Source organism: Fulmarus glacialis, unplaced genomic scaffold (assembly GCF_000690835.1).
Source record: "Fulmarus glacialis isolate BGI_N327 unplaced genomic scaffold, ASM69083v1 scaffold7832, whole genome shotgun sequence".
NCBI lineage: Eukaryota > Metazoa > Chordata > Aves > Procellariiformes > Procellariidae > Fulmarus > Fulmarus glacialis.
Window position 1 is genome coordinate 14,389 of NW_009198366.1, and position 25,856 is coordinate 40,244.

Consider the following 25,856-nt stretch of genomic DNA (forward strand, 5'->3'; position numbering starts at 1 on the left):
TGGCAAAGGCAGGGGGAGCTTGCATGCAAACACTGGGGAGGGGGCAGGAAGTCACGGCCTGTGCTGCAGGAGGATGGCAAAGGAGTAGTAGCATGGAACCATCACCTTCAGGAATGTGGATTAAATTTAGCTCTATGGTGGCATTATCTTTTAAGAATTAATTAACGTTACAGTACTTCAATATTACTATATAGATACTTGAATAACATGGTACTGCTTCTTTATGTGTTTTGCAAGTTATTTCACAATATTCAGTGTTTTGCAACCAGTTTCTTCTCTTAAACATGTATTAACAAGCTTGCGTTAAATCAGCAAAAAAAAATGTCTATTCAAGGGAAATTATTTTTTGCTTTTGCTTGTCCTTTCCCTCAACTTTTTTCTCTTTTATATTTCAAAGTACAAGGATTGCCTGAATCAAGGTTGATTAAAGGGTGTAGATAATGTAAAGTGTACTTATTTATGTTAAAGGCTGCATCATCATGTTTGCGGTATCTGATGGCTGTACAGAACCACCTCCTCAGTAACACTATTTTGATTAAACCTGATGAAAATGATGACAGTGACAGCTCCTTGCAGGGAGAGACATTGAAGGTACAGGTAAACACCAAGTTTTATTCTAGTATGGCTCTCTACAGTCAGTGTTCCTGTGACACCTCTTGTTTCTGCAATGCATTCTACTTACATTGTTTTGTTGGTTCTTTTCCTCTTGATATAGTTAAATTACTGTAGACTGTTTTTTCCTGTTCTCCAGCTAAAGTCTGCAATTGTTCTGTGTTGAGTATTCCAGCTTGGGTTCTGTATTGTCAGTGAGAGCAGACACTTCCCTTCCTAAATATACGTACAATGAGGTTTAAAATGTATTTTAATTAATATGTGCTAGTAAGAAAATTCATCTGCCAGGAGTCCTTTCTGGACACATTACCCCCCCAGTTTCTCTTCTCCAAATCACTTAGGTGGTCTTTGAAAAAATGTTTTTCAGATTTAAATAGGAAAGGGTTTTCTCGTTTGCCTTACCTGGCTTCTGCTTTTTTGCAGTTCTAGCTTATAAAGCTTATGTAGAACCGCCTACATCTGTTGTCTGAAATAGCATGAATAATGTTTGCGGCAAGGAAACTGTTAGAGGACAAGGTTTGCGGACAGTGGTTGTTTTGTTGGTATAAGGTTTATTAAAATGGTGTCATTTCATATTGCTGCTGGAATAGTCTTGAATGAACTCGTAGAGGCCAGGTTTGTCCTAGCATGCAGGCTGTCTTGTCATAGTAGTTTTTGTAACAGCAACAATTCTTCCATAATGGTATTGACTTCTGAACTTGGGGTATTGTTTGTTAAGCTGGTTTTGTCTGCTACTCTCTGAGACTGTGTGTGTTTATAATCTGCCGCAGTTGAAAGTTATTTGTTCAGGCTCATTGAGTAAATGCTAAATATTGTAGTACTTTTCTTGTCTTGCTATTCACCCATGTTTTCATTGTTCAGTTTCTCTCTCTACAGTGATCCTCATACCTGCTAAGACATTCTGTCACCAATGCTGTACCTTGGCTGGCTAACAGCTCTCTCTCCTGTGCTGGACTTGGGGATTCCTTCCCTCTAGAAACTGGATGTGCATCCTGTAAAATATGCACCTAGTTTCTCCCAGCACTTTGGGGCTTAGCGTTAATCAAATTTAAGTCTTGGATGAATCTACTGCTGCAGGCCTGCCAGGTCACATTATCATTATTTTAATTTGGAAATCCATCATTTTGTTCTGTTGTCCTTTTTTGGTATTCACCAAGAATTTAAGTATCCTATAATTCTTTTTGTACCTAGGAACTAAAGACCAGCATTTTGTCTCTTGCTACACAAATTCTGACAGGATGTGATGAAGTCTTAGAAATGCTGCAACAAGTCACTACAGCACTAATAAACAGTGACATTTCTGATAGAGAGCAAAGGTAAGACAAGTATGAGTATGTTAACTTGAAAACAGTAAACTGTTGCTTTTTGTGGCTTATTGTACAAGCACAGTTAGCGTTACTTATTCTTTATAACTTCATACTTGAGCTTTGAATGTATAGGAACTGTTTCTTACTATAGCATTTGCTTAGCACTTATCTTTTGAAGAATTTAGAATCAGACTCTCCACGTCAGTACTACTAGCTTTGATAATCTATAGAAACTTCAAATTAGTAAGGTTTTAGTCAGTTACAATGGTATTTATGAGCAGAGTAACTGGAAACAAACTGTATTTAGTCAACTGGGAATATTCCTGTAAGCTAGGGCAATTTTTTAATTTTTAAATTCCTGACTGTTACATCTCTAGTAGCTGGACTAGTCTTGGATGTTGTTATGATATCCTGCATGTTTCATCAGATAGCGTTACCTCGCCCTTCCCTGTCTCCCCTCCACTTAAAAATATATTGGGAATTGGATGTAAACAAAAGCTGTGAACCTTTTCTCTAGTTAAACAAACACCTCCCTCTCCCAGTTGTGTTTCAGATTTCAGATTCTATGCTTTTCTGTGCCCACAAGATTAGTTTTGTTTATTGACAATACATAATTCCTTTGAGATGTTTTCAGATGGGTTTTGTGCTCAGTTATATTTTTATAGATAAAGGTTCCTTTAAAGTACTTTGAGCTACGTGTGCTAGCAGCCTGATATACATACTGAACAAATACACTTGTGTTTGATGTGGACTTTCATCCCATGCCCGTGGGAGCTTATCATATTCTAAGTAATTATTAAACTTTTCATTTACTGTCTTCTGGTCTATCATTGTTTAGTAGGAATTGACAGCAAAGACTAGAATGCTAACACTTTGGAGAAATTGTAATGTTTTCAAGATACTAACTTTTTGGTTTTTTTTTTTTAAACATAATGCAAATGTTTTCTGCTGAATTTTGAATTGCCTGCATACGCAGTCTGTTACAAGATTAAACAGATGATTAAAAATAGTAGTGATACTCTGTGAAAATAATTGTTGCTATGTAAACCTTGACTCTCCTTACAGATTAAAAGGCCTGGAGCAAATTACAAAGGCTACTATGCTTGGTCATCTGCTTCCCGTCCTACTGACATCTCTGATGCATCCAAATTTACAAACTCTAACAATGGCTGATGCCTTGATGCCTCAGCTGGTGCAGCTGGTTCTTTACACAAGTCAGGTATGGCCTTTGTGTCAGCAGTTGTCTACAAAAGAAAAAAGATGTGGCATGCGTGTTCTACAGTGCTATAGATCTTGGTCAAATTTCTGCAGTAAGTGATCCACAGATCATAGTTTTAAGAATTGCTCAACAGCTACAAAAGCTGATAATGCTGAATACTAAATTTGACTTTGTAAAACAGCTACTAAGTAGTGTTTTATAGTCAATAACAACATACGGTGTGATTGTTAATATATTTCAATAATGAGATCTTAAAATTATTTACTATTTGCATGTTTCTAACACTATATTTTCTGCCACAGACTGCACTGCTGCTTAAAACTCAGTCTCCAGTTTTCTCAGAACTGAACAGTTCCCCCAGTGGTGCATCAGAACAGAAAGGGAAGCTGTTACCTGATGAGAGGTGATTTTCTTTACATTTGGGTCTTTTCATGGGATAAAATATCTTAGCTGTAATTTGACCATTGCTGTGGGATAAATCTTAACAGCTGTAATGTTCATTTGACCATTGCTGTGGGATAAATCTTAAAGCAGCAATCTCTTGGGTTTTTTTCTTTTTTTTTTTTTTTTTTTTTTTAAAAAAAAAAAGACAAAGTTGTGATGGTTTGTAAGGCTACCTTAGAGATATAGAAGCCTTTACAAAAGGCAATTGGCTCTAAATTTTTTTTGCGCATAGAATTAAATGATTAATATCTTCAGGTTGTTGGCAGAGGTATAGTTTGTTTCGTTTTTTCCCTCACCTCAAGCATTAGGAATTAATTCTCAATGTTCCTCTTAAAATAAATTAGGCTAAAGAAGACCATAATGAGAAAATGTAAATTGCTCTGGCAGCGTGAGATACAGTGTTAAAACTATTGGAAAGACATTAAATGGTTTCATTTACATAGATAAATACAACAATTTTAAGTCCTACATTTAAATCCTGTGTCTCAGCTCAAAGTTATACAGCTTCTGCTTAGAAACAGAAACACACAGCTAAATTAAATAAAAAATGCTTATCATATCTATTTGCAGTGTTGCAAAATTTGTAGTATTAAACAACTTTGTGATAATGTGTAATATACTGTGTGAAAACTCTGAAGAATTTGTTCTCAATCCTCCTCCAAATTATAAGCTTCAGTGAAATATTAGGCATATTGTTTTATGACGGTATAATCAGTTTTAAGTGCTGTCCCAGGAGGGAAGGTTTTTTAATGCTACCAATTGTATGCTAGAATCTATATATAGTACCACTTACTTTTTTATGGTGCTACTTAGCTTGTTTACCATAATTTGGAATTTGGAAAGCATAGGGAAAAGCTCAGGTTAGAGATTGGCATAGTTATTTCTAATGTACAGAGTTGATGCTATTTAACTTCTGCATGTTCCCTCAATACAGTTATGCCTAAAATGAGGAGTCAATACCTTGTGTCACTATGTATCAATACTGAGAGGTGGTTTTAAGAACTTTATAGTTTGATGTCTGAATATATAGTAGAAATCTCTATGTTGAATTTTAGGACTAATTTTTCACTGTTATTTCAGAATGCTGGAAGAGAAAGAAGAACCGGGTTTTCTTACGGGTTTGAAGATCCCTGCTCCCTGGGCTGCTGGGAAGACTGTAGAAACAGTTCATCCCGTCAGGGATAACTATAAGTTTAAAGAAACTGTACATATTCCAGGAGCCCGCTGTTTATATCTTAGATTTGACAACAGATGTTCTTCACAATATGATTACGACAAGGTAAGCAAGGGCCAATTCAGAAATTCTTTCTTTTGTATGTGTTTTCGTCAGCAGCACTGCCCATTTTCATCTTTTCTGCCCCTTGTCTTTCATGGTATCTGACTTCCAGTTATCGTGATAATGCAGGTTTTTATTGATAGGAGCTTATTAGTGTACACTGTAATATCACAGTCTACTTACTTCAAGGCTGTAAAGTACAGGGATGCAGAGAGGTTATTTCTTGTGTGGCACAAGTGTGAATAACTTTTCAAAAGAAATCTTGAGTTTCATCTGAAGACAAGATTTAGCTAAATGATAGAAAATGTACAGAGAGTTGTTGATATGAAAAGGCAGGAAGATGAAGAGAAATGGTTCATGTTTAATTTCTGTTATTCTTGAGGAAATAATCCAGAAAGAGTCTATGCTTAATTCTTCTTGTGTATTGTTTCAGAACATAATATCCAGTGATTGTTTCAATGTTTAAAACCTATCAGTTATGAGGATCTTTTGTTAAGAGTTAGGCTCTGTAATTAGGAAGTTTCCTCAAAAGATGTCAGAAATAGTGGTAGTTATGAAATAGGAGAAATATGGTAGGCTTCAGAGGAGTGAGGTTTGGGGGCAGGGGGAGTTGTTTTGTTCTCCCCTCCCCCTCCCTCCCTCCCCCCGCCCCGATATTCATACCAACTCTTCCTTTTTTTTTTTAAGTTCATTTCATGATGGCTCAGACTGTTAAGGTTTGACTTCCTTCTCATTTTTGCTGTTGTTCAGTTTTCCTTGTTTCTCAAATGTTAATCTAGCTGCCTACTTTGTAGATCAGCGCAGTTTGTTTAAACTGGCCAGAACTGGAAGGGTTACTTTTTTTTCCCTGATAATAAATGGCTTGTTTACATGGATTAATATGAACAAGTATTTTCAATTTCAAGAACACAACTAATAGCATTTATTTACTTTGTATAATCAGAGAGCTACTTGTGCTGCTTACTAATTGTTGCCGTATATTCTTTGACATAGAGCAAGTCCTGTGATACTCCATTAGTTATTTATAAGCGTCTTTAATATTAATGTCACCCATTACTGGTTAAACTCCTCCAGAAAACTTTGGGCCTCATCATGTTCCCACTGAAGTCACTGACAAAATATTAACTTTGATGGGAGCAGGATCAATCCATTTATCAATAGAGAGGCGGTATGTTCTAGTTAGCTCAGCATGAGGACTGGAAGTTAGGATTTCTCCTGACTTCGGCTCCCAGTTCTGCTGCTGACTTGCTGTGTGACCTTGGGGGCAAGTCACTCAATTTCCTCTCTGCCTCAGTTTCCCCATCTGTAAAATGGGGATAATAATACTTGCCTACTCACCTCACAGGGCTGTTGTGAGGATTTGTTAATGTTGATAAAGCGCTTTGAAAATATAAAGCGCGGTGTAAGTGCTAAGTATTATTATTATTATTAGATTTTCTTGTTTTTCTCTTACAGTCTAACAGTGTATTTTATGTTTTGAAGTTGGTGATCTATGCTGGTCCTAACACAAACAGTAGGAAGGTTGCTGAGTATGGAGGCAATACACTGGGATATGGCAGCCGTAGTGTCTTAGGAACTGGTTGGCCGAAAGACTTAGTAAAGGTACAGTATTATAATCCAACAATATTTCACATAGAAAAATGCCCTTTGGAAACCATGTCGAGTCCATTTGAACCCTTAAAGCAATGAAGTCCAAGTTTTTAAGTGTATGGTTATCCATGATGAGATCACTTCTTAAGTGGGCTGTTATGTCCTTGGGGAATAACCTTAAACACAACTGTATGTTATGTGTAATGCTTCTCTTTGAGCTTATCTTGTTTTGCTATGTCTTACTGGAATTCGTTATCGGTATGTTTCAGTCCTGGAGTCCCTAATGGCACTACTGTTCTCATACATGTATCTTCCTAGGAGAAATTCTTGCACACACTGAGGTTGTGCATATTTTCTTAAGGTCCGTGGGCTTGACTGCATTTTTTTAGCAGTAACCCACAAATACAACAAGTAGTAAATGTAGCAACTTTCCAACCATTTGTGTTGGGTTTTAAAATTACAATGGATGCTTTTGGCAGTAAAGCTAAGACAGAAAAAATCCTTCAAACTTCTTGAAACTTCAGTATTTCAAGAATTCTGCAGTATGTTCCCTCAGATTGTATGCAGTATAATTTTTTTTTTCCTATGTGTTTCTGCTGCTACATTGTCCCACACTAAAACTGGGCTTATATACATAATAAATAATTTTGAAAATCGAAGCAAGGAGTAGTAAACTGGAAAGCAATTTCAGACGAGCAATCCATTGTTCGCAATTAATGAAATTTCATTTATTTTTCAGGCAGCTTTTTTTATACTGCTCTTTTAGCAAACTTTTCTATTAATGTGTTGACATTCTTCTCCTTGAAGAGCTTGTCTGTCTTCCTTCAGAAGGAGAACTGTTGATTATTGCATGGTTTCTTGCAGACAAATAATGAAAGCGTTTTGATGAAAATCAAGGCCAAGTAACACAGACTGATAAATTCTACTTCTGATTCTACAACTATGGTGGTTTTTTTGTTTTACTATAGCTAGCCAGCAGCAAAATTAAAATCAAATTGTCCACTAAAAGATACCCTTACAACAAGGGAAGAATCTTAAATCAGAGTATATAATTGGAGACAAAAATAATACTTGGATAACTGTCGTTAAAAACATTAATCCATAAAATAAGCCACTTTTATGAAAAGCCTGTTTGTTTGCCTCAATTCTTAAATGTATCTTCTTTTTTTTTTTTTTTCCCCCCCTCCTCCCCATCAAAATTTTAAGGTGGAAGGAGATACAGTCACCTTTTCCTTTGAAATGCGGAGTGGTCGTGAGCACAACACTCCAGACAAAGCTATGTGGGGCTTTGCTTGCACTGTTCGAGCACAGGTACTCAAACATGACAGATTCCATGGGATAGGTTTAGCTTCCATTTATTTTCTGTCTGTTACACACTTCAGATCAAATAGAAATGTACTTCCAAGTTGGAAGTTAACGTTTGAAATTAAAACAGTAATCGCTTACTTATTTTGGCAATAAGACAAATCATCTTTTTACAATGTAAAGGACCTAAGTTTTAGACATTTGGCTTCCTTAGCTAGAGATACCCTGTGGCATGGTCTCTGGCATGCTTAGGGTTTTATGAAGATACTTGTTACCAAATATGTCTTACCTATCTCTTGTCATTGGCACTGGACTTGGATGAAGTCACTTTAATACCTCTTGCTGCTTGTAGATCAGGATTTCTTTGGACAGATGGGTATCTTGTAACAATATGGAAGTCAGAGATTTAATGAGGGAATAATGATTCCAGCCTATAAAGAAGAGAGGGGAGGGATGCTGAGATCAAAGAAAAGGAAACTTGAATCCCACTACCAGGAAGCTAGGACTAGGCCTGTGAGATGACAGATCTGTAGGCCAAAGAATGACTGAACCAAAAATAACTTTGCCTTTTCTTTTCTTTCTTGGTTCAGGAATAAATATGATGTTTAAATCCTTTGTTTCTTGTCTTGAGTTGTTCTTATATATTGCTTTTAATTGTTAAGCATTTTTTCGGTATACCTCTGTGTAAGAGATATACGATTGATAGATATATATCTATATCTTTTATATATAAGATTATATATAAAAATATAAAATCTCCTGTCTTGAAATATATTGGGGAAAGACTTCATGGTTGATTGATTAGTGTAACTTATCACTATTCCTACTACAGGAGTCTTCAGAGGATGTGTCAGGAGGCTTGCCATTCTTAGTTGACCTGGCACTTGGCCTTTCTGTGTTAGCTTGCTCTATGCTGCGAATATTATACAATGGACCAGAAATTACCAAAGATGAAGAAACCTGTCAAGAGCTCTTAAGATCTAAACTATTACAAAGGTAAAAAAAAAAATTTTGATCTGAGTTCCCATGTGGGTTTTTTCCTGAGGGAAGGTGACTTTTGTAGTTGTGCTCAAGTCTCGTGTTTTAAGCTGATGTTTTGATAATTTTTCCTGCAGAGTTTGTTCAGCAGTTTTGCGTTGCCTAAAACTAAGGGAATATTCTCTAGAATAGAGGTTTTCTTTAGAGTAAGTAGAGGAGGATTGGGTTGTGCTTGGTACAAGCCACACTTAGTATGTTAATATGTAGTCTCTGTCTTTGTAATGTGTTGTTGACTAATGTGTCTTTCTGAATGAGGGGGAAGAGTTAGGGGAAAAAAAAAATCCTTTTCATCTGTTTTTATTTATTTTTCCAGGTGCCAGTGGCAGGGGGAAGCTAATGGTGTAATATCTCCAGCCCTTACACCAAGTCCTTCTCCATTGCCTCTTACTATAGATGAAGATAGAGAGTTTACATATCCTTCTGATGTTCTAGTGCCTCCCGTTGGACACTATTTTGATCTGCCTAGGATTAGGCTGCCTCCAGGAATCATGATAAAACTCAGGGAAATTTCTGGACGTGCTCGGCCTCAATTTAGACCTAGTATAAAGTAAGTAGTCACTGCTTCGCTCTATTTTTCTAACTTGACTTCTATTGTTTGAAATTTTTGGTGCCAAAGTAAGTGAGCTGAAAAAGCAACAGCGAGGATGCGGCATGCCTGTCATGTGTGATGGTATGCATTTAATATTCTGTAAGTACTTGTTTGTGAATGCAGCATCTAGTGAATTGTAAATATGAATTATCAAAGTTTGTCCGTCATTCTTGCTTAATCAGTTTGGCTTTACCTATAACCCTAGGGAAGTGATTCAGCCAGAAGTAATGGAGGAGATGGTAGTTTCGTGTGTGATTAAACATTTGAATTTGGTTGATGCACTCCAGTCCCTGATAAATTTCCAGTATCAGGAAGAACATGCTGAAGAATATGATTTACTTTGTAAAATTATGGGAGAGACCTTTAAGAAGCTGAATGCCATGGAGAGACAATTGCAGGTAAAAATAAAATTACATGAAAAAACAGAAGGCTTTTTTTGGAGAATAAAGGTGTATTAACAGCATTTTAGAAACAGAAATACAAAATGTACTCAGATTTCTTCTAAGATCTCTTCTACTTCTTAAGATGAACAACTGCAGTAAGTGTTATTTTTGTCTCTTTATTAGAGTGTGGCGGAGCTGGAGCAGAAATGGCAGAATGAGGTAGATGACGCCATGCATGGGAAGCTGGAGAACAATGTCCCATTCTTTTATGATTATCACTTCAATGAGGTAAGCATTGTGGCTGCTGTGTGTGCTCATGCTTCATGCTGCTCTTTCAATATATGTTCATCCTTTTCCTTCACTTTGTTTAGAGCAAGATGAAAGAACTAGAACTTCTGTGTTCAATGAAAGAAGTTTCTTTTGATGGAAGTGATCTTGAGAATGTGGTCCTGGCATTAAGGTTAGTAGCTGGCTGTGGAGTGTACCATTTTTTAGGCAAGGTACTTAAAAGATAGGCAACTTTAAGCAGCTGTGGAATTTCAGTGAGTTTGAAAAGTAGTTACGCAGAGCTGAAGTTGCATACATACATAAATGTTTGTATCTCATGGTACCCTGTGACACTTAATGATGTGAAACAGAAGCTGGCACTGAATGTTTCAAAAACATTTTATGTCTAATTCCATTAAAGGCTGGTAGTCCTATGGAAAGAAAACAGTCTTTGGGAGCAGGAACATTCAGATGAAGTTCTAACAGGGATGCAAATACGTTAAAACTTAATTTTCCTGTCTGTCTAGCAATATCTGATTAAATTGTTAGAAACATTTGTGCTAAATATATTAATATTAGTACTTACGGCTACTAGTACTTACTAACAAATCACTTGTTTATTTCTTTATTTTTTTCTGCTTTCTACTTTGTTGGCATAGAATAGATTGGTGCTGTGCGTCTTCTTTAAAATAACCTTTGTCACAGTAACACTTTATTTCAGGAGGCATTAAAACATAATTGAGTTTGCTTCTTTTATTTTTCTTTCATAATCTTAGGGAGAAGTTTTTTCAAGAGGTGAATTCACTGATACAGAAGACCTCTCATCCCCTAGCAAAAACAAAAACATTAGTTAAGAGCTTGATGAACAGAGCAGAGCTGTTATTACATGTCACTATTGCAGCACAGTCTGGTATCACAAGAAGTATATCTGGTACCCCTGCAGAGACTCCAGGTATATATCTCATTACCAGCATTGTACTTTTTTTTTTCTTTTTTTCTAAGATATAATTTATTCCTTTTCTCTTATTTTCCCTCTTTCACTTAAATTAAAATTAAACCTTTTTATTTTTTCAAATTAAATAAATTCTTTTACAGTATATGAAGTTGTGTCTTTGTTTTCTGATTGCCATAATGATGGTAAACTAAGGTCTGAGTAATAATATGTGTAATTTAAACTTCAGTCTCCTGAATTATTTGGGAAAAAATGCTTAACCTAATCAAAACAGAACTAACTTGAAGCAATACCTGAAAACAGGAGAGTCCTCAGAACTGAGTTGTAAGTTCTTGCTTAGAATGTGTTTTCCCCATCCTGTGTTACAGCTTTCACTGGAATGTCCACAATGATTTTAAAAACAGTTTGTAAATAACCTCCTACACCAGCAGTGACATTCTTTCATATTGTATAATATTGCAGCCTGTAAATCAGCATCGGAAACAAAAGTGATATCTCACGCAGTCCGCCAGCCTGTCTTCCTTCGCAGCATGTCAGCACCATCTGACTTAGAAATGATTGGTAATGAAGATATCGAGTTTGCTAGATCGAGTCAAAGGTATACAAGGGTTTATTCTACTCAGCTGCTTTACAATAATGTGGCCTGTGTTGTTTAAATCATCATAAACTTTGCAAGTATAGCACTTTTTTTTATTGGATCAATTTACTGCTGCCAGGTGTAATTATCCTATATTCTCATAGGCGACGCCACGTTACCAGCCACAGAAGTAGCTCTTTCACTCTTCTCCAGTCACTGACTATTGAGGATAGCAGAGATAAACCCACGTACAGCGTCTTACTGGGGCAACTGTTTGCTTTCATTGGAACAAATCCTGACCAAGCGGTATGTAATTTTAAATGTGCTAAATATTATATTTTCAAATTCAAACTTTCACAAAGAAGGGAGGTGTTTTGCTTGTGTCTCATTAACAAAAACAAACAAACAAACAAAATCTCGTAGGTATCCAGCAGCAGTTTTCTGCTAGCTGCTCAGACAAGGTGGCGTCGTGGGAATACGAGGAAGCAAGCCCTGGTGCATATGAGAGAGTTGTTGACGGCAGCTGTTCGGGTTGGTGGTGTGACGCATCTTGTAGGCCCAGTGACCATGGTACTTCAGGGAGGACCAAGGTTTGTTTATTTCTCTGAAAATAATTAAATGTTTCGGTCTCTGTAGAAGATAGTAAGAAAAACCATGAGAAGTGACTAGCTGTGAGGGCTCAAGTTTGCAGAACAAAGCTTGCAACAACCACTTTTATTGGTCCTTGTGGGGTAAAAAGGTAGAAACTTTTAAGAAATGCTTTTATTTGGGGGTTAGTGTTTTGTAGGTTTTATTTGGCAGTAGATGAAATTTGCTTTCATACTGGGATGACTTACTCTCCTGACTTAATTCTAAACTCATGTTAATTAGGTATTAGTGGTACGTTTGGCTGATACTAGTACTGTCATCTAAATTTTGGTAAATATTTTGTAAGTATTTTGTTTGTAGTCAAATTTCAATTTTATCTGAGGTAAAACTACCATACAATCTTGTTTACATATGTTTCATACTAAAACATTAAGTTACTTGCACTTTTGCTTCTAAATCTTCCTCAGGTGATTCTTAATATGTGCTGATTTGTTTTTTAAAGCTATATTTGGAAGTTTGTTCATTTTATTTAACCTAGAAAGCCTACCATTTCAAATATCTAACTACCAACAGAATTGAAGAGCTCACGTGTGGCGGGATGGTGGAACAAGTCCAGGAAGCTTTTGGAGAGACTATGACGTCTGTGGTCTCGCTGTGTGCTCGCTACCCTATTGCTTGTGCAAATAGCATTGGCCTCTTATGCACTATACCTTACACAAGGTACGAAAAGTATTTCTCTCAGAAAGGGAAGGAGGGCATCCACAGCTGTGCTTATTAGGTTTTGCCTTAAGGAGAAGCATTACGTAGTATAACTATACTCCCTTTCTTCATAATGAGGAGTATCTGAGAACATCATGTTAAATTTTCTCAGAATACAGAATTTCATGTTGGGAGGACAAGGGAGAGACAGAACCATCTTTCTGCGACGTGAAGTAATTGCTGAGTTAACAGCAAGTTCTTGATTTTTACTGTGTCTGTTGTTAGTGACTGAAAAGTTACTTAAGTAAAATCTGACTTTCTCTTGTCATACAGGAGCGAAGAGAAGTGTTTGGTACGTAGTGGCCTGGTACAACTTATGGACCGGCTTTGCAGTTTAAGCAGCCAGACAGAATCCAGTTCGAATGAAAAACAGACTAAGAAACAGAAGGTGGCCACCATGGCTTGGGCTGCCTTTCAGGTGCTAGCCAATCGGTGTGTCGAATGGGAGAAAGAAGAAGGTAGGAACACTGCCAACTATATTTCTACTGTGCATTTCAGAATTGTGCAAGTGCCTGAGAAGTGGTGTAAATGTATTTAAAATAGGGCATTCGCTCACCATGATTTCAGTACTGTTTGGGTTCTTTAGAACACACAAGTGGATACAAAAATAAGTTTATTTTTGTCTTGGCTTTTTTTAATTCTAGCTTTTCCTCCTAATGGGAGTGTTTATGTTGCAGATAATTTCAAGTCTGCCATTTGGTTCTGCCTAGACATAACCATAGAACCAGGAGACCCCGAGTGATCACTTACGCATTTCTCCTGTGTTAGGATTCACCCGTAACTTACATAAACTTATAGACACGTGGCTATTGGCTAATGGAACACAGATGTTGTATCAGGTTTTATTTTTAATTAAAGACATTTATATAAATGTTTTGCTATAGCAAAATAAAAATATTTTTTATTATTTTCAGTTTATGGGTAAGAAATTTGTAGATGTGTACATTCATTTTTGTTAATTACAATTGTGTATTCTTGCATTACTTTTAAAGGTGGTTCAACAGAAGCTGTTCACTCTGGTCTGGCTCGCCAGGTCTCCAGCCTTCTTACCAACCACCTCGCACGAGCTACAGAGTGTTGTGGTAATCAAGCTGCAGGAAATGATGCGCTTCAAGATGTTCTCAGTCTTCTTAACGACCTGTCAAGGTACTAGGCCTTTGTCTCTGGAGTTTTGTTTTTTTTTAATGTGTGCAAACAAGTGGGGGTTCTTTTGGGGTTTTTTGGGGGGTGGTGGTGGGGGTTTTACAGTAGTGAAGGTAAGATAACTTTCAAAACCATTCTAAAACTTGATTGTAAACTGACACTTACTCAATCTTAGTGTTTTATCAGTGCTATCGAGTTATGTAAGAATTGTTGCAGATAAGGTTTTGTCAGACGCTGAAATTTTTTTTAAATTACATCTTGAAAACAAATGGATTTATTATTTACAAGAGCATCATCAATCAATTTTTTTTTTTTTTCCGAACAGCAGTTACCTGTGTTTTTCCCTTTCAGGAGTCACATAGGTAAAGCAATCCTGAGCCAGCCAGCCTGCGTGTCCAAGCTTCTGTCACTTCTTTTGGATCAGCGTCCTTCTCCAAAGTTGGTCCTTATAATCCTCCAGTTGTGTCGTGCTGCACTGCCTCTCATGAGTGTTGAGGACTGTGGAAATGTGGAATTGCCTCCCTGGAGTTACTCTGTACCCTCTCTGAACAGTGAACAGGATGATCCCAGTGACCCAGCCTCCAAGATTGCCTCTCTGCTGTTGGCAAAGCTGGCGGATTATGTAGTACCAGGTACCAGCATCTTTTTGGTGTCATGCTAATTTGAGAAATTGCCAAGCAAGTCATGGTTGTGCAAGGAGCTTTTGTATTGGCAAAAAGTTCAAATAAGAAAAGGTATACAATGTATCAGTGTTGAAAAATAGGATATTTCTGTGACTTTCCATCTGCCTCTTAATTTAACTGTTCTCAGACTAAGGTGTGTGTCACAGTGATGTTTTAGATGCATCTCGGGTGTGGTGTGTTAGCGTTAGTTTCAAGGGCAAGAAAGTTTGTTTGTGGAGCTCATGGTTGTGTGTTTTCCTTTGTTTTGGTTTTTTCCTTTCTACTTCAAGGATGCCAGACGGTTCTTTCTCCAACTGCCTCTGAGCCGGATACTACTTTGGCAAAAGCCAGCCCTAAAAATTCCATAAAAGGCGATAAAGATCCTGGAGAAGAAAGCGAAGCAGTGGATGGTAAACTTTCTATTTTTATTCATAAACGGGAAGACCAGTCATCGCATGAAGTCCTTCAGCCATTACTAAGGTAATCTTAATCTTCCAATCACTGGATTGGAATTAGCAACCAATTTGCCAATTCCGTTTCTCTTCTTTTTTTAGTGCTACAGCTGTAGAAAAATGCATCCTAGATGTAATAGTAAATGGGAAAGAAAAATGTCTTCCCAATTTGTTGTATTTACTGGCAAAATAATAAGATAATGCAAAAATGGTTCACAGAGCTGATGCTTAGCATACTGTTACCTGGATAAAAATGCATACCACTATACTGAATTTGTGATGAGGCAGCAGCAGAAAGAATCTAAAACCCAGTGCTTCCTGGACTTTTTTGTTTTGTAGAAGACTATTTAACAATGATGGGAGCAGCAAAACTGAAACAGAGCAAAGTATACAGATGTATAAAAGGAGGAGGGGGATGTGAAGTGTGACGTTTTGGTTTTGCCTTGCTTACAAGCCATGTAAGCCACCAACAAAGGAACATAAAACCATCTTAATCTGTCTGGCAACAATCACGTGAAAAATTAGCTACTTAAATGATGCTCCATCAGAAAAATTGAATGTATCTTGTTATAGTATTACAGACTATGTAGGACTAACAAATAGAACTATCAAAGCAAAATGGCTTTAAAAGCATTGCTTTTAATAATGCATGTGCTGGATAATAATTTGCTATTACAGCTTCTTTAGTATTCTTAGTACCCACCTGGATTTTGAGATCTCTGAATGTCAAACAGCCAACATTATCACCTCTTGCTTTTTGTATTATTTGTCTCATCTTCCCCCACTCCAAGTTGGTTTTGAACCCGTGCCCTAAAAATGATTCTAAAAGGTACGGCTGTTGGGTGTTCTTAGGTGAAAGATCAACTCGGAGCCTCAGGCATTTGTGTTCAGTAAAAGCTAATTTCATGATGCTTCTTTTTGAGGGGCGCAGGGTTAAATTGCTATGCAAATAACTACATTCAATAGTATTAAATTCCTTTTCTAAATTACAGTGCAACTGGGTACGTCCTTAACTATCAAGTATTTCTATTGCTGTTGAGTAATTCAGTTGCAAGGGTTGCTTTCAAATAATTTAAAACCACACATAATATACTAAATTGGACTGCTATTTTTTCCACCAATGAAAACAAAGCTAATGTGTTTTGTTTTCACTTTAATAGTAGCTCAGAAGGTCGTCCATTCCGACTAGGAACTGGAGCCAATATGGAGAAAGTGGTGAAAATGGATCGAGACATGACAAAAGTAAGAAAAGAAATAACTAAAAAATTATTCAACATGGTAAAAATCGGTAGCCAGTCAGAATTCTTGTTTGTTACTGATGTTAAATCCCCTTTGTTAAATGTTGTTTAATTTACAGAACTGTTCAGAAAGATAACTTTAATGTTAGCATTATATAGTTATTGATGTGAATACGGGCGTAAATGATGTTAGCATTATATAGTTATTGATGTAAATACGGGGGTAAATTATGTTAGCATTATATAGTTATTGATGTAAATACGGGGGTAAATGATGAAAAAGAATTTCAGCTAATGCTTCCTCCAACCATTGTAGGTCATGTTTAAGCCCCTTTAATATTCTCTTTCCTGAAGTGTTTAATGCACATTGATAGTATGAATTTTAAACCACTTATTTAAATTAAATTTTCATGTATATTTTCAGACATGTTCTTGAGTATTTGCACCAGAAATACTCATGTGTGGCTTTTTGATCAGAGAAGAGAAACTATACTGTTAAGCTAAGAATGGAATATTAAAGGCAATGAATCCCCATTGATCTCTGATCCCTTTGTAGATGAGAAGAAGCAACAGAAAGAATTTGTCTTACGACTGTGACTAATACATACACAGGAGGATGTTTTGATGTGTTCTCAGTACTTTTAACTCTTCTTCCTCTGCATACGTAAATGCATCACATAGTGTGCCCAAATAGAGCTATCATTAGTATTTATCTTATATGGCAATTTTATTTTCAGAGTGGCTGCTGTGAAGTTATTACAGAAGAAGCTGCTGCAGCTCTTCGAAAGGCAACTAAGTGGGCACAGTCTGGTCTAATAGTTAGTGTTGGGCCACCCATAGAAACTGTCAATCCAGAAACTACTAGTGGCCTGTCCACTGGGGACAAAAAGAAGACCGCGCAAACATCTATTTGCAGAGAGAGGAATTCTGAGCTTGCCAGGTAAGTCACTTTGATTCTATAGTTAGAGTCTAGATTCTGCTTTTCTGTATACCAGTATTTGTAGCGCTCTACAAAATAATCTCAGTATTCATAAAATTCCCTTTTTTGTGCTGTGTATTGTTGCTGACAACTGAAGCTTCTTTTCCTTCTCTTGTTTTGAAATTAATGGGCAAATTGCTTTCTTCTTCTGTATAGGACAGATCCTGTGAGGCCATTCATTAGTGGTCATGTTGCAAACAGCATGGCAGCAGAGGTGATCGCTTTGCTACATAGCTTGCTGATGGCACCAGAATCAAATGCAGCTCAGATATGGACAACAACTGCTGAAAAAGTAAGCAAACAGAAGATTAAGTATCCAATTTTACACCAAGCATGTATTAGTAGTCAAGAGAACTTAATTATTAGCAATTTCCTAAGCTACTCCTTTCCGATTTACTACTTCTAACACTTCAAACCAGGATGTGTAACTGCACAGAAGCAGCCCTTTCTAGTAGATGGTATCTATCTAATGTCCTAGGGTGGAATAAATAATCAAAAACTATCCAGCATTAGAGAACGTGTTATCATTCAGTAATTGACCTGTCATTCTTTTCAGTAATTAATAATGCTGTTTGTTTAGGGAGTTACCTTGCGTTTGCCGGGTAGTTATTCTACCTTTGCTATTCAGTCCTCTTTGCCATGCCATGAGGGTCTAAAGTGTTGGCTGGAAAGTGTAGCCCATTCCTTTTACGTTCCTCTGAATCCTGTAGCACCTAATCTGTTGCTTAGGCTAAATCCTTGAGCAAAGACTTTTGCTAAGATTATATCTATAACTCTGTGATTCTAAAAGTTATTAGGGAATGGAGCCGGCTTTGATGGTGTTCACACTTGAGAGAACTTAGAATATTCTGTTACATAATTCTCTTTAAGAACAAAAATAATAATTCTGAGACTGTGTGTGGGCTGGAGGCTTGGGGCATTGGTTTTTGTTTGAATTGTGCTTTGAAGTTATTCTCTGGTATTTTCGCTTCTGTCTTCAGGTTCTGTCTCGGGCTCTGATGTACATTCCACAACTTGGGAAATATGCAGAGAGTATTTTGGAGAATGGGAGTAGCAGTGGAAGGAAACTTGCTAAACTTCAAAGAATTGCTCGGCAGGCAGTAGCTGCTCTTTGTGCTCTGGGTGGCTTTAAGGAGACGATTAAAATAGGTTCTGAAGTTCAGGTAATTCAGCGCTGTTCACATTTTATATCCTAAATGAGAATCGGTGCTTTTGACGATGTTTTGCCTGCATTGGCATACTTGTGAAGCAGTGTGCAGATCGCCTGTGATTGTGAAGCAGTTTCAATAACACTTGTGGAGACCGCTATTGTGTGTTATTCCTGTTTCCTAAAATACCCAGCTCTAATTGTGTGTTGAGTTGGTCTGTGATATTAAATTTAAATGCTTAGTGTTTCTCGTTTGTAAAGTCTTAAATCTTATGCAGACCTTCTTTGGTTGTAGGTTTTAGGTAAAGGAATAGCAGGAAGCATTGGAGTTGTGGCATCTATTAATGAACAAGAAGGTATAGCAACGGTCAAATTTCCACCTACCAGTATAGACAGTAGAAAGACCTCACAAGCATCAGACACATTAACTATTCCATTATCTAGGCTCTGTGTTCCAAGATCTGAGGTACGGTATTTTTAAGAATCCAATATTAAGTATAATATCAATTTTTTTTTTTTGGTACAGCATACTGGCAATTAATCTACAGCATGTAAAAAGTCTGCTTCATCTTTGATTAAATATTATTTGTAAAGTTTGTCTCATTATTTTAAACATATCTTAACCTAAACATATCTTAACAATATCTATATTTAAATTCTCATTCAAGTAACATGGATATTCATCTTTTGGTGCTTAAAGAAGTTCCATTGCATACTGTGTTGGTTTTTTTGGTTTTGTTTCTGTTTTTTCTTTTTTTGACTGGTGTTTGGTGCTGGTTTTGTGATAGTACAAAATGAGAATTAACTCCAGGTAATAAAACGCCCTCATTTCTTAGAAACTAACTACTTGAATTTAACTTTTTACCGTGCCCCCCCACCATCAGGCATTGCCTCTTCATAAACTGTCCATTACTGAGAAGGTAGTACAGGCAGTCCAGTCCATGTTGCTTCCTCAGGAGGGAAGTCTATCTATTCACACCTCACTTCCTGCAACAGGAGATGGCTCAACTCCAGTAATGGCAGTGGTCCGGCTTCTTGCTGAAATAAGAACCAGGTGAGTCGTCGGTTTTTGTGCAGCACCCCAGTCTGTTTTGATGCCATACAAATGTTCAAGAAAACTGCATGGGTTCTTGTTTTCTTCCTCTGTGGGTATTGACATATGACAACAATGGACAATGGGGGACAATGCAAAAATTCTTGTTTGCTTCCTTAAGTCCATTTAGTGTCTGGATGTTGTTAAAACGAGCACCAAAAATAAAGTGCCCCCTGTAACACTGACAATACATTGAGCAAATGCTTCGTATAAGTAAATGTTACGAAGCAGGGGAAAACTGTCATTGTGGAAGTTCCAATGGATAGCTAAGCAACCAGACAAAGAAATAGATCAGTCGGCATGCTGTCTTTTAAAATAGTCTTGAATTCAGTACATGTAAAGACAACTTTGAATTCAGCGTACACTTTTGTAATGCTTTAAACGTATTATTTTTCCATTAAGAGCATGCCTGGTGATGGCTCAGCTGTTAGAAGACAGCTCATTCTGTGAAGAATTCATTCAACAGTGTCCAGCTGCTGTAGAAGTTCTTAATTTGGTAGCACAGGAGTGCAGCCCTGGTAAGTATTCAACGTGTTCTTGCAGCTTCATTGTCGTATTCAGTTCAGAGACATAACAGCTTTTAAAACCATTTCAGTGTTTTGTCCTCCAGCTACTTAAAGTTTGATAGCTAGCACAGTACAGCATGTCTTGTCATAACTGCAGAGCTGTTAACATAAGAGTAGCTAATAATCAGACTAAATCATTTTAAATGTTAGGCATAAAGTTTAGACCAAATGTGATTACCCTATGCGTCACAGAAGATGTAAGTCCTGGAACTAGCTCTCTACTACTATGCTTCTGAACCCTCTCCGCTTTTCTTGCTTCCTGTGTAACCTACTCTGTATTCCTTGACATTATCATTTATATGTTTTCTTTTTATGACCTTTTTGCTGTTTCTTTACAATGTTTTCTTGTATTCGTTGTCATTGAGCTCTTGATTTCCTTCCCTCTTGTTTAAGGATAAGCAGTGGGCCCAGCAGAAGTCTTAGTTCAAGGGCAAGTTTTAGGAACATATCAGAGCCTTTCATTGGAGGAAAAGTGGCTGAAGCGAAGGATGTTAGGGTAGGAACCCAGTGGATTTCAGTATGATCTCCAGTGTAAAAGGGAGCGTACTTTTTTTTGACAGTAGGCACAAATTCTTTTGAGTTCCTGCTTTTGCTGGGTCATAAACCTGCTCACTAAAATTAACTTTATAACTTAATTAACATAACAGTGTCTTTGCTAACCAAATATAAATTAAATGTGAAGAAAACAATTGCTTGTATACATTAGATTTTGTCCTTAATTTTGTTGATTAGGTAAGCGAGACTATTCGATCAGATCTCTTAAAATGCAAATGTCATATTTGTTTCTATTTACCGGTATTAAGATTGCATTGTTGGACTCAAGTAACTAGATTTGCTTGGACCTTCATGACTTGGTTTGGTTTTTGTTACAGGGGAGAGGCTCCTTGTTGTAGAAATGCAGTGTGAAAGGTTACGAATGTTGTATCGTGACTGTGCTCGACCTCCCCCTCCTCCACTCCAAGCAGACAGAAGACAGGTAAGCACAGAAACAGTGCTGAGTCTTCTGTCCCTCGCAAATGAAGCCAACTGCTGAGTGCAGAAGGGTCTGCCTGTGGTGTTTGAGCTAAACTGGTTGGATTCTTATTTAAACATTTCATTTAATGTGAATTTCTGTAATGGAATGTGATTTGTTGTGATTGCGGTTGTGGTAGTTGCATGTGTTGTATTAAATGTGCACTTCATGAAAGAATGTGTCATTGGATTTCAGTAGATGACTTCAACTGTAGTTGGTAGAATAAAATGCTTTGTTCCCGTTTGTAGCCCAAAGAAATCACTTGGAGCCCATCAAGAGTGTTTCCCCCTGTGCGAGCATGCATGTTTTCATCGCATCTGACAGCTGTGACCTTTTTGGCTGATCCTAGCGCAGGTGGGGGACTTCCTCGGGGCACATTCATCTATGCCACTTCACCAGTTCCAGTACAGGTAAGAAGTCACAACTGTGCAACAGGTTGTGTCATTTATATTCAACAGTGCATGAAAAGAAAAAGGAGGAATATTTTCTATTTTACCTATGTTTTGTAAATAATTTTTAAAAAATTATTATTTTTATTTCTAGGCACCATCATTCTACTGGGAAATTGAAATAGTTTCCTATGGAGATACAGATGATGACACTGGACCAATAGTTTCATTCGGATTTGCTACAGAAGCCGAAAAACGGGATGGTGCTTGGACAAACCCAGTGGGCACCTGTCTTTTTCACAAGTACGTTGGAGATGTAAATCAAAAATCATGGTCTTGCTCAGAACATTTGTAAGTTCCTTAGGGGGGTGTATTGTGAGCACATTGTAGTAGGTAATACATACATTTTAACTGAAATGTTAAAATGATGAATTAGAATATCTCCTTATAAAAATAAGGAGAGTTGAGTTGCCTTTTGTCAGTATCACAGTACCTAGACTTCAGCTGGTAGCAAGTTGTAATCCTTACTTGCTTCAGTGCTCTTTTTAATTTTCTTCTTGTGTTACTTCTCAGCAATGGGCGAGCAGTGCATTACAATGGCTCCAGCTTGCTACAGTGGAAGAGTGTTAGATTGGATGTGACTCTTTCTCCTGGTATGTAAGAGTACAGCTAACTTGCTTCTCTGGTAAATCAGAAGATCCTCTAAATGTAAGGGAAACAGTGGATGAGAAAACAGATTAAATCCATGTTCTTCTTTCGATGATTACATTTTTCTGCAGGTGATGTAGCAGGAATTGGATGGGAAAGAACAGAAGGAACTCCACCCCCTCCAGGGCAGCCAGCTAAAGGCAGAGTTTATTTTACGTATTGTGGCCAGCGACTTGGGCCATATCTAGAAGATGTCTCTGGTGGAATGTGGCCAGTTGTCCACATTCAGAAAAAGGCAAGTTTTTAACAGAAATAGTTGCTTGATATATATTGTTTCAGAAATATTAAAAATATTATATAGAAAGTATTGAGCCTGCTTACCTATCTGTAAAAAAGTAGAGTGATAGTTTTTACCTTTATTGAGTTAGGTTGAGGTATTCCGTTACCCTTCCCAGATGCGTACATGTTTTGTCATTATTTTGAACTTTTTCTGCCCATTAGGACACTAATGTGCACTGGCTTGATGAGATGGCGTTATTCTGTGGTAGTAGCCCTTTTATTAGTATTCCTTCCCAGCAGTGATCTTGCTTCAAAGTATACTAGCTAAGTATGCTGTATCTTGAAGCTAGAAAAAAGGCAAGTTCAAAGTTTGTGTTTAGAAGCTTAATACTTTCCCTGCTGCATCCAGTTTTATAGCTAGCGATGCTGGGAAAACCATATGGCATGGAGATGTGAAAAGCTTATCCCTTTGGCTGAGTTTTTTAAAAAGAACAAAGAGAAGAATCAAATCAATCCACAACTCCATCTTAACGCTTTTATGTGCATCTTCTTTCAGAACACAAAAGTCCGTGCTAACTTTGGATCTCGCCAATTTGCCTATGCTGAAGGACAGGCTCACAGGAATGCTGCTGATCTGTGTATTGACCTAGCTGAAGAAATAAGCGCCAACTTTGAAGCATTGCCTTTTGCCATGGCTTCTGATAGTGATAACGATGCTGGCACCAGCATAGCTTCTGATCCTGGGACCCATGGACCTCCGTGTAGAATTGCTGCTGTTGCTACGGCTCAACAACGTAAAGTGATGATTAACATTCTTTTAAAATCTCTTTCAGAAGAAATTACTATCAGTTAAATAGGATTTAAGCACATCCTGGCTGCAGTCCTTAGGTACTGCCTATTTAGGTAAAGCAGTACAACAGGCATTGTCAAATACGTGATTATTTGATTTTAGATAAGGCAATTAAAAAAAATCTTACGTGTGGAGGAAGACCAAAATTATTCTCAATTAATGCAACTACAAAGAAATTATCTTATTAGGGCTTTGAATACAATAAGATGTTACAGTAGATTGAATCAGCCAATTGGTTATGCTATGTCAAAATGCATTACATTTCCACAGACTGATTGGAGAGCACGGAATGCAATATATCTCAAAAACTTCATGGAATATTTTTGCATGCCTTCTGGTGCATTATTTCCATATGTGTTTTGCAGAATATGACAGTGACACATCTTGCCACTATAAAATGGAACTAAGCTATGAGAACTTTATCACATCAGGCCCCGATCCTCATCCCCCTCCTATTGCAGATGATGAAAGTGATGATGACGACGATGATGACATTCCCCGGGTGAGGAACATGGCAAGCTCTGCCTGCTGTAACTTGTAGTCTAAATACAGATCTTGTCATTCAAATCTTTAAGTTTTGCCACGCAAGGGTTTTCCCTGCTTCCTTAAGGAAAATATAGCTGCTGTTAACTTTTCTTTCTTCTTGGTGTTCTAAATAACTTTTGTCTTTGTAGGAGGATCACTATGCCCTATTGGTTAAAGCCTGGGAAACTAAAGTTTTCCCGACAAGTAGAAGCAGATTCCGTAATGAGGCTGAGAGGAAGTCTGGGTTGGATCAGATTAAAGGAGCTTTACAGTTAGGTATGGCTATGTTTATTTCCATGCACGTTGTTTTATATCATGTGCAATAAGTGTGAAGATAACACCTGTGTTTCTTTTATGTTTTACTGTATTCAGGGCTGGAAAATTTAAATTAAAAAAAAAATCACTTGCTGTTTTTGTCAAGTGCTTAGAATTTGTTAGGGGTCATGATTTTTCTTTAACACTTTTACTTAAGTTGGACTATTTAAATAGGGAAAATGGCTTTAGAAATAGTGGCAGAATTTGTTGTGCTGTTGTGATGGGGATACAAAAATACTTTGGAATAATAGTTTGGGAAGAAATTACCTACGTGCATTTTCTGTCTATGACTATATCAAGACAAAACTTTTGAGGAACACTTTAATAAGGGGGGTTTTATAAATGAATACAGTTCTGGCAAGACGACCCGTGTGTGGGAAAGTCACAGTAAGAGCAAAGTAAGAATTCTGAGCCCTAGTGAGAAGCATACAAGTGTCTCTCAGGAAAGCTCTACTCCCTATGTATCAGCCTGACTGAAAGAATATTTAAGTAATGAGATAGCTCATCTGTTTATGATGTTAATGTGAATAAGAACTTAATTCAAGTGGCTGGGGAAAATAACTAGTACTCCCTTTTGTCTACCAGGAATGGTTGATATAGCACGACAAACTGTAGAATTCCTTTATGAGGAAAATGGTGGCATCCCAAGAGACCTCTACCTTCCTACTATCGAGGATATCAAAGATGAAGCAAACAAATTTACAATTGATAAAGTACGAAAAGGTAAGGTCAGCAAAAAGTATCTTGAGGGAAAAATGAAAGCTAAGGGGCTCTGGTACTTGGGATCTACTGCATAAATTGTCAATCTGAGGAAAATGCTGTACCTTAAAAATTGTGTTGTTCCTTTCTGACTAGGTCTCACAGTGGTGACTCGCTCTCCTGACAGTAACAACGTTACCAGTAGTGCTGTTGGAACAGCTTTACCCAAGTTTGCTATTCGTGGGATGCTCAAGACATTCGGTCTTCATGGTGTTGTTCTGGATGTTGATTCAGTGAGTAAAGATACATTGGGAGGGCTTTTAATGTATCAGCATCACACATCTGTGAGCAAATATGATTAAGTGTACTAAACTGCTTAGAATGCTGATTTGGTGCCCTTTTTGAAGAAGAAAAAATATCATTACTGTGTTTATTGACAGTGTTGGTTTTGATGTTCCAGGTAAATGAATTGGTACAAGTAGAGACATATCTCAGAAGTGAAGGAGTTCTGGTAAGATACTGGTATCCTATTGACATGTTAGAAAGGCCACCTGCTGGTTATAGGAGGACTGCAACAAATGGATTGGTTACCCTGGATAATACCAATATCCAAATTCACAGGTAAAAGAAAGTAATGTAGTTAGAAGACATTTGTATTATCTGACTTTATCTATAGCATTTCCTATAGTACAGTTATCTACTGCAGTTATCTACTTATTTTGAGCAGTAGTAAACTTCTGAATCTTATTGTAGTTGTTGGATTCAAGCTGACAAAGATTCATGTTTTAATAGGTAGTGGGGTTTTGATTTTTTTTGTAATAAAGGAAATTGGTTATAATTGTCTTGTTGGAAGGATTTTACTTAGTCATGTGAAAGTGTTTTTATACATGCTGGTCTAACAGGTGCCTTCCTTGAAGCTTAGGTTCCTTGTACCATCAGTCAGTTGCTATCTA

General features: G+C 37.3%; 1 protein-coding gene across 1 annotated transcript in view; it reads left to right on the forward strand.

The window, feature by feature from the left end:
* HECTD4 (HECT domain containing E3 ubiquitin protein ligase 4) overlaps positions 1–25,856 on the forward strand; it is a 56,225-nt gene that overhangs the window by 10,175 nt on the left and 20,194 nt on the right. Inside the window, 39 exon segments of the mRNA XM_009572860.1 lie at positions 469–597; positions 1,804–1,928; positions 2,985–3,138; positions 3,441–3,541; positions 4,663–4,861; positions 6,341–6,467; positions 7,632–7,759; positions 8,586–8,749; positions 9,105–9,338; positions 9,586–9,778; positions 9,947–10,051; positions 10,135–10,223; positions 10,807–10,982; positions 11,445–11,580; positions 11,724–11,865; positions 11,983–12,149; positions 12,721–12,867; positions 13,180–13,364; positions 13,899–14,052; positions 14,401–14,681; positions 15,002–15,191; positions 16,324–16,405; positions 17,139–17,341; positions 17,537–17,672; positions 18,361–18,543; positions 18,823–18,993; positions 19,412–19,581; positions 20,023–20,138; positions 21,059–21,162; positions 21,447–21,608; positions 21,742–21,890; positions 22,161–22,240; positions 22,367–22,530; positions 23,071–23,308; positions 23,730–23,866; positions 24,039–24,165; positions 24,790–24,927; positions 25,060–25,196; positions 25,364–25,524. Coding sequence (XP_009571155.1) covers positions 469–597; positions 1,804–1,928; positions 2,985–3,138; positions 3,441–3,541; positions 4,663–4,861; positions 6,341–6,467; positions 7,632–7,759; positions 8,586–8,749; positions 9,105–9,338; positions 9,586–9,778; positions 9,947–10,051; positions 10,135–10,223; positions 10,807–10,982; positions 11,445–11,580; positions 11,724–11,865; positions 11,983–12,149; positions 12,721–12,867; positions 13,180–13,364; positions 13,899–14,052; positions 14,401–14,681; positions 15,002–15,191; positions 16,324–16,405; positions 17,139–17,341; positions 17,537–17,672; positions 18,361–18,543; positions 18,823–18,993; positions 19,412–19,581; positions 20,023–20,138; positions 21,059–21,162; positions 21,447–21,608; positions 21,742–21,890; positions 22,161–22,240; positions 22,367–22,530; positions 23,071–23,308; positions 23,730–23,866; positions 24,039–24,165; positions 24,790–24,927; positions 25,060–25,196; positions 25,364–25,524 — 5,984 coding nt within the window.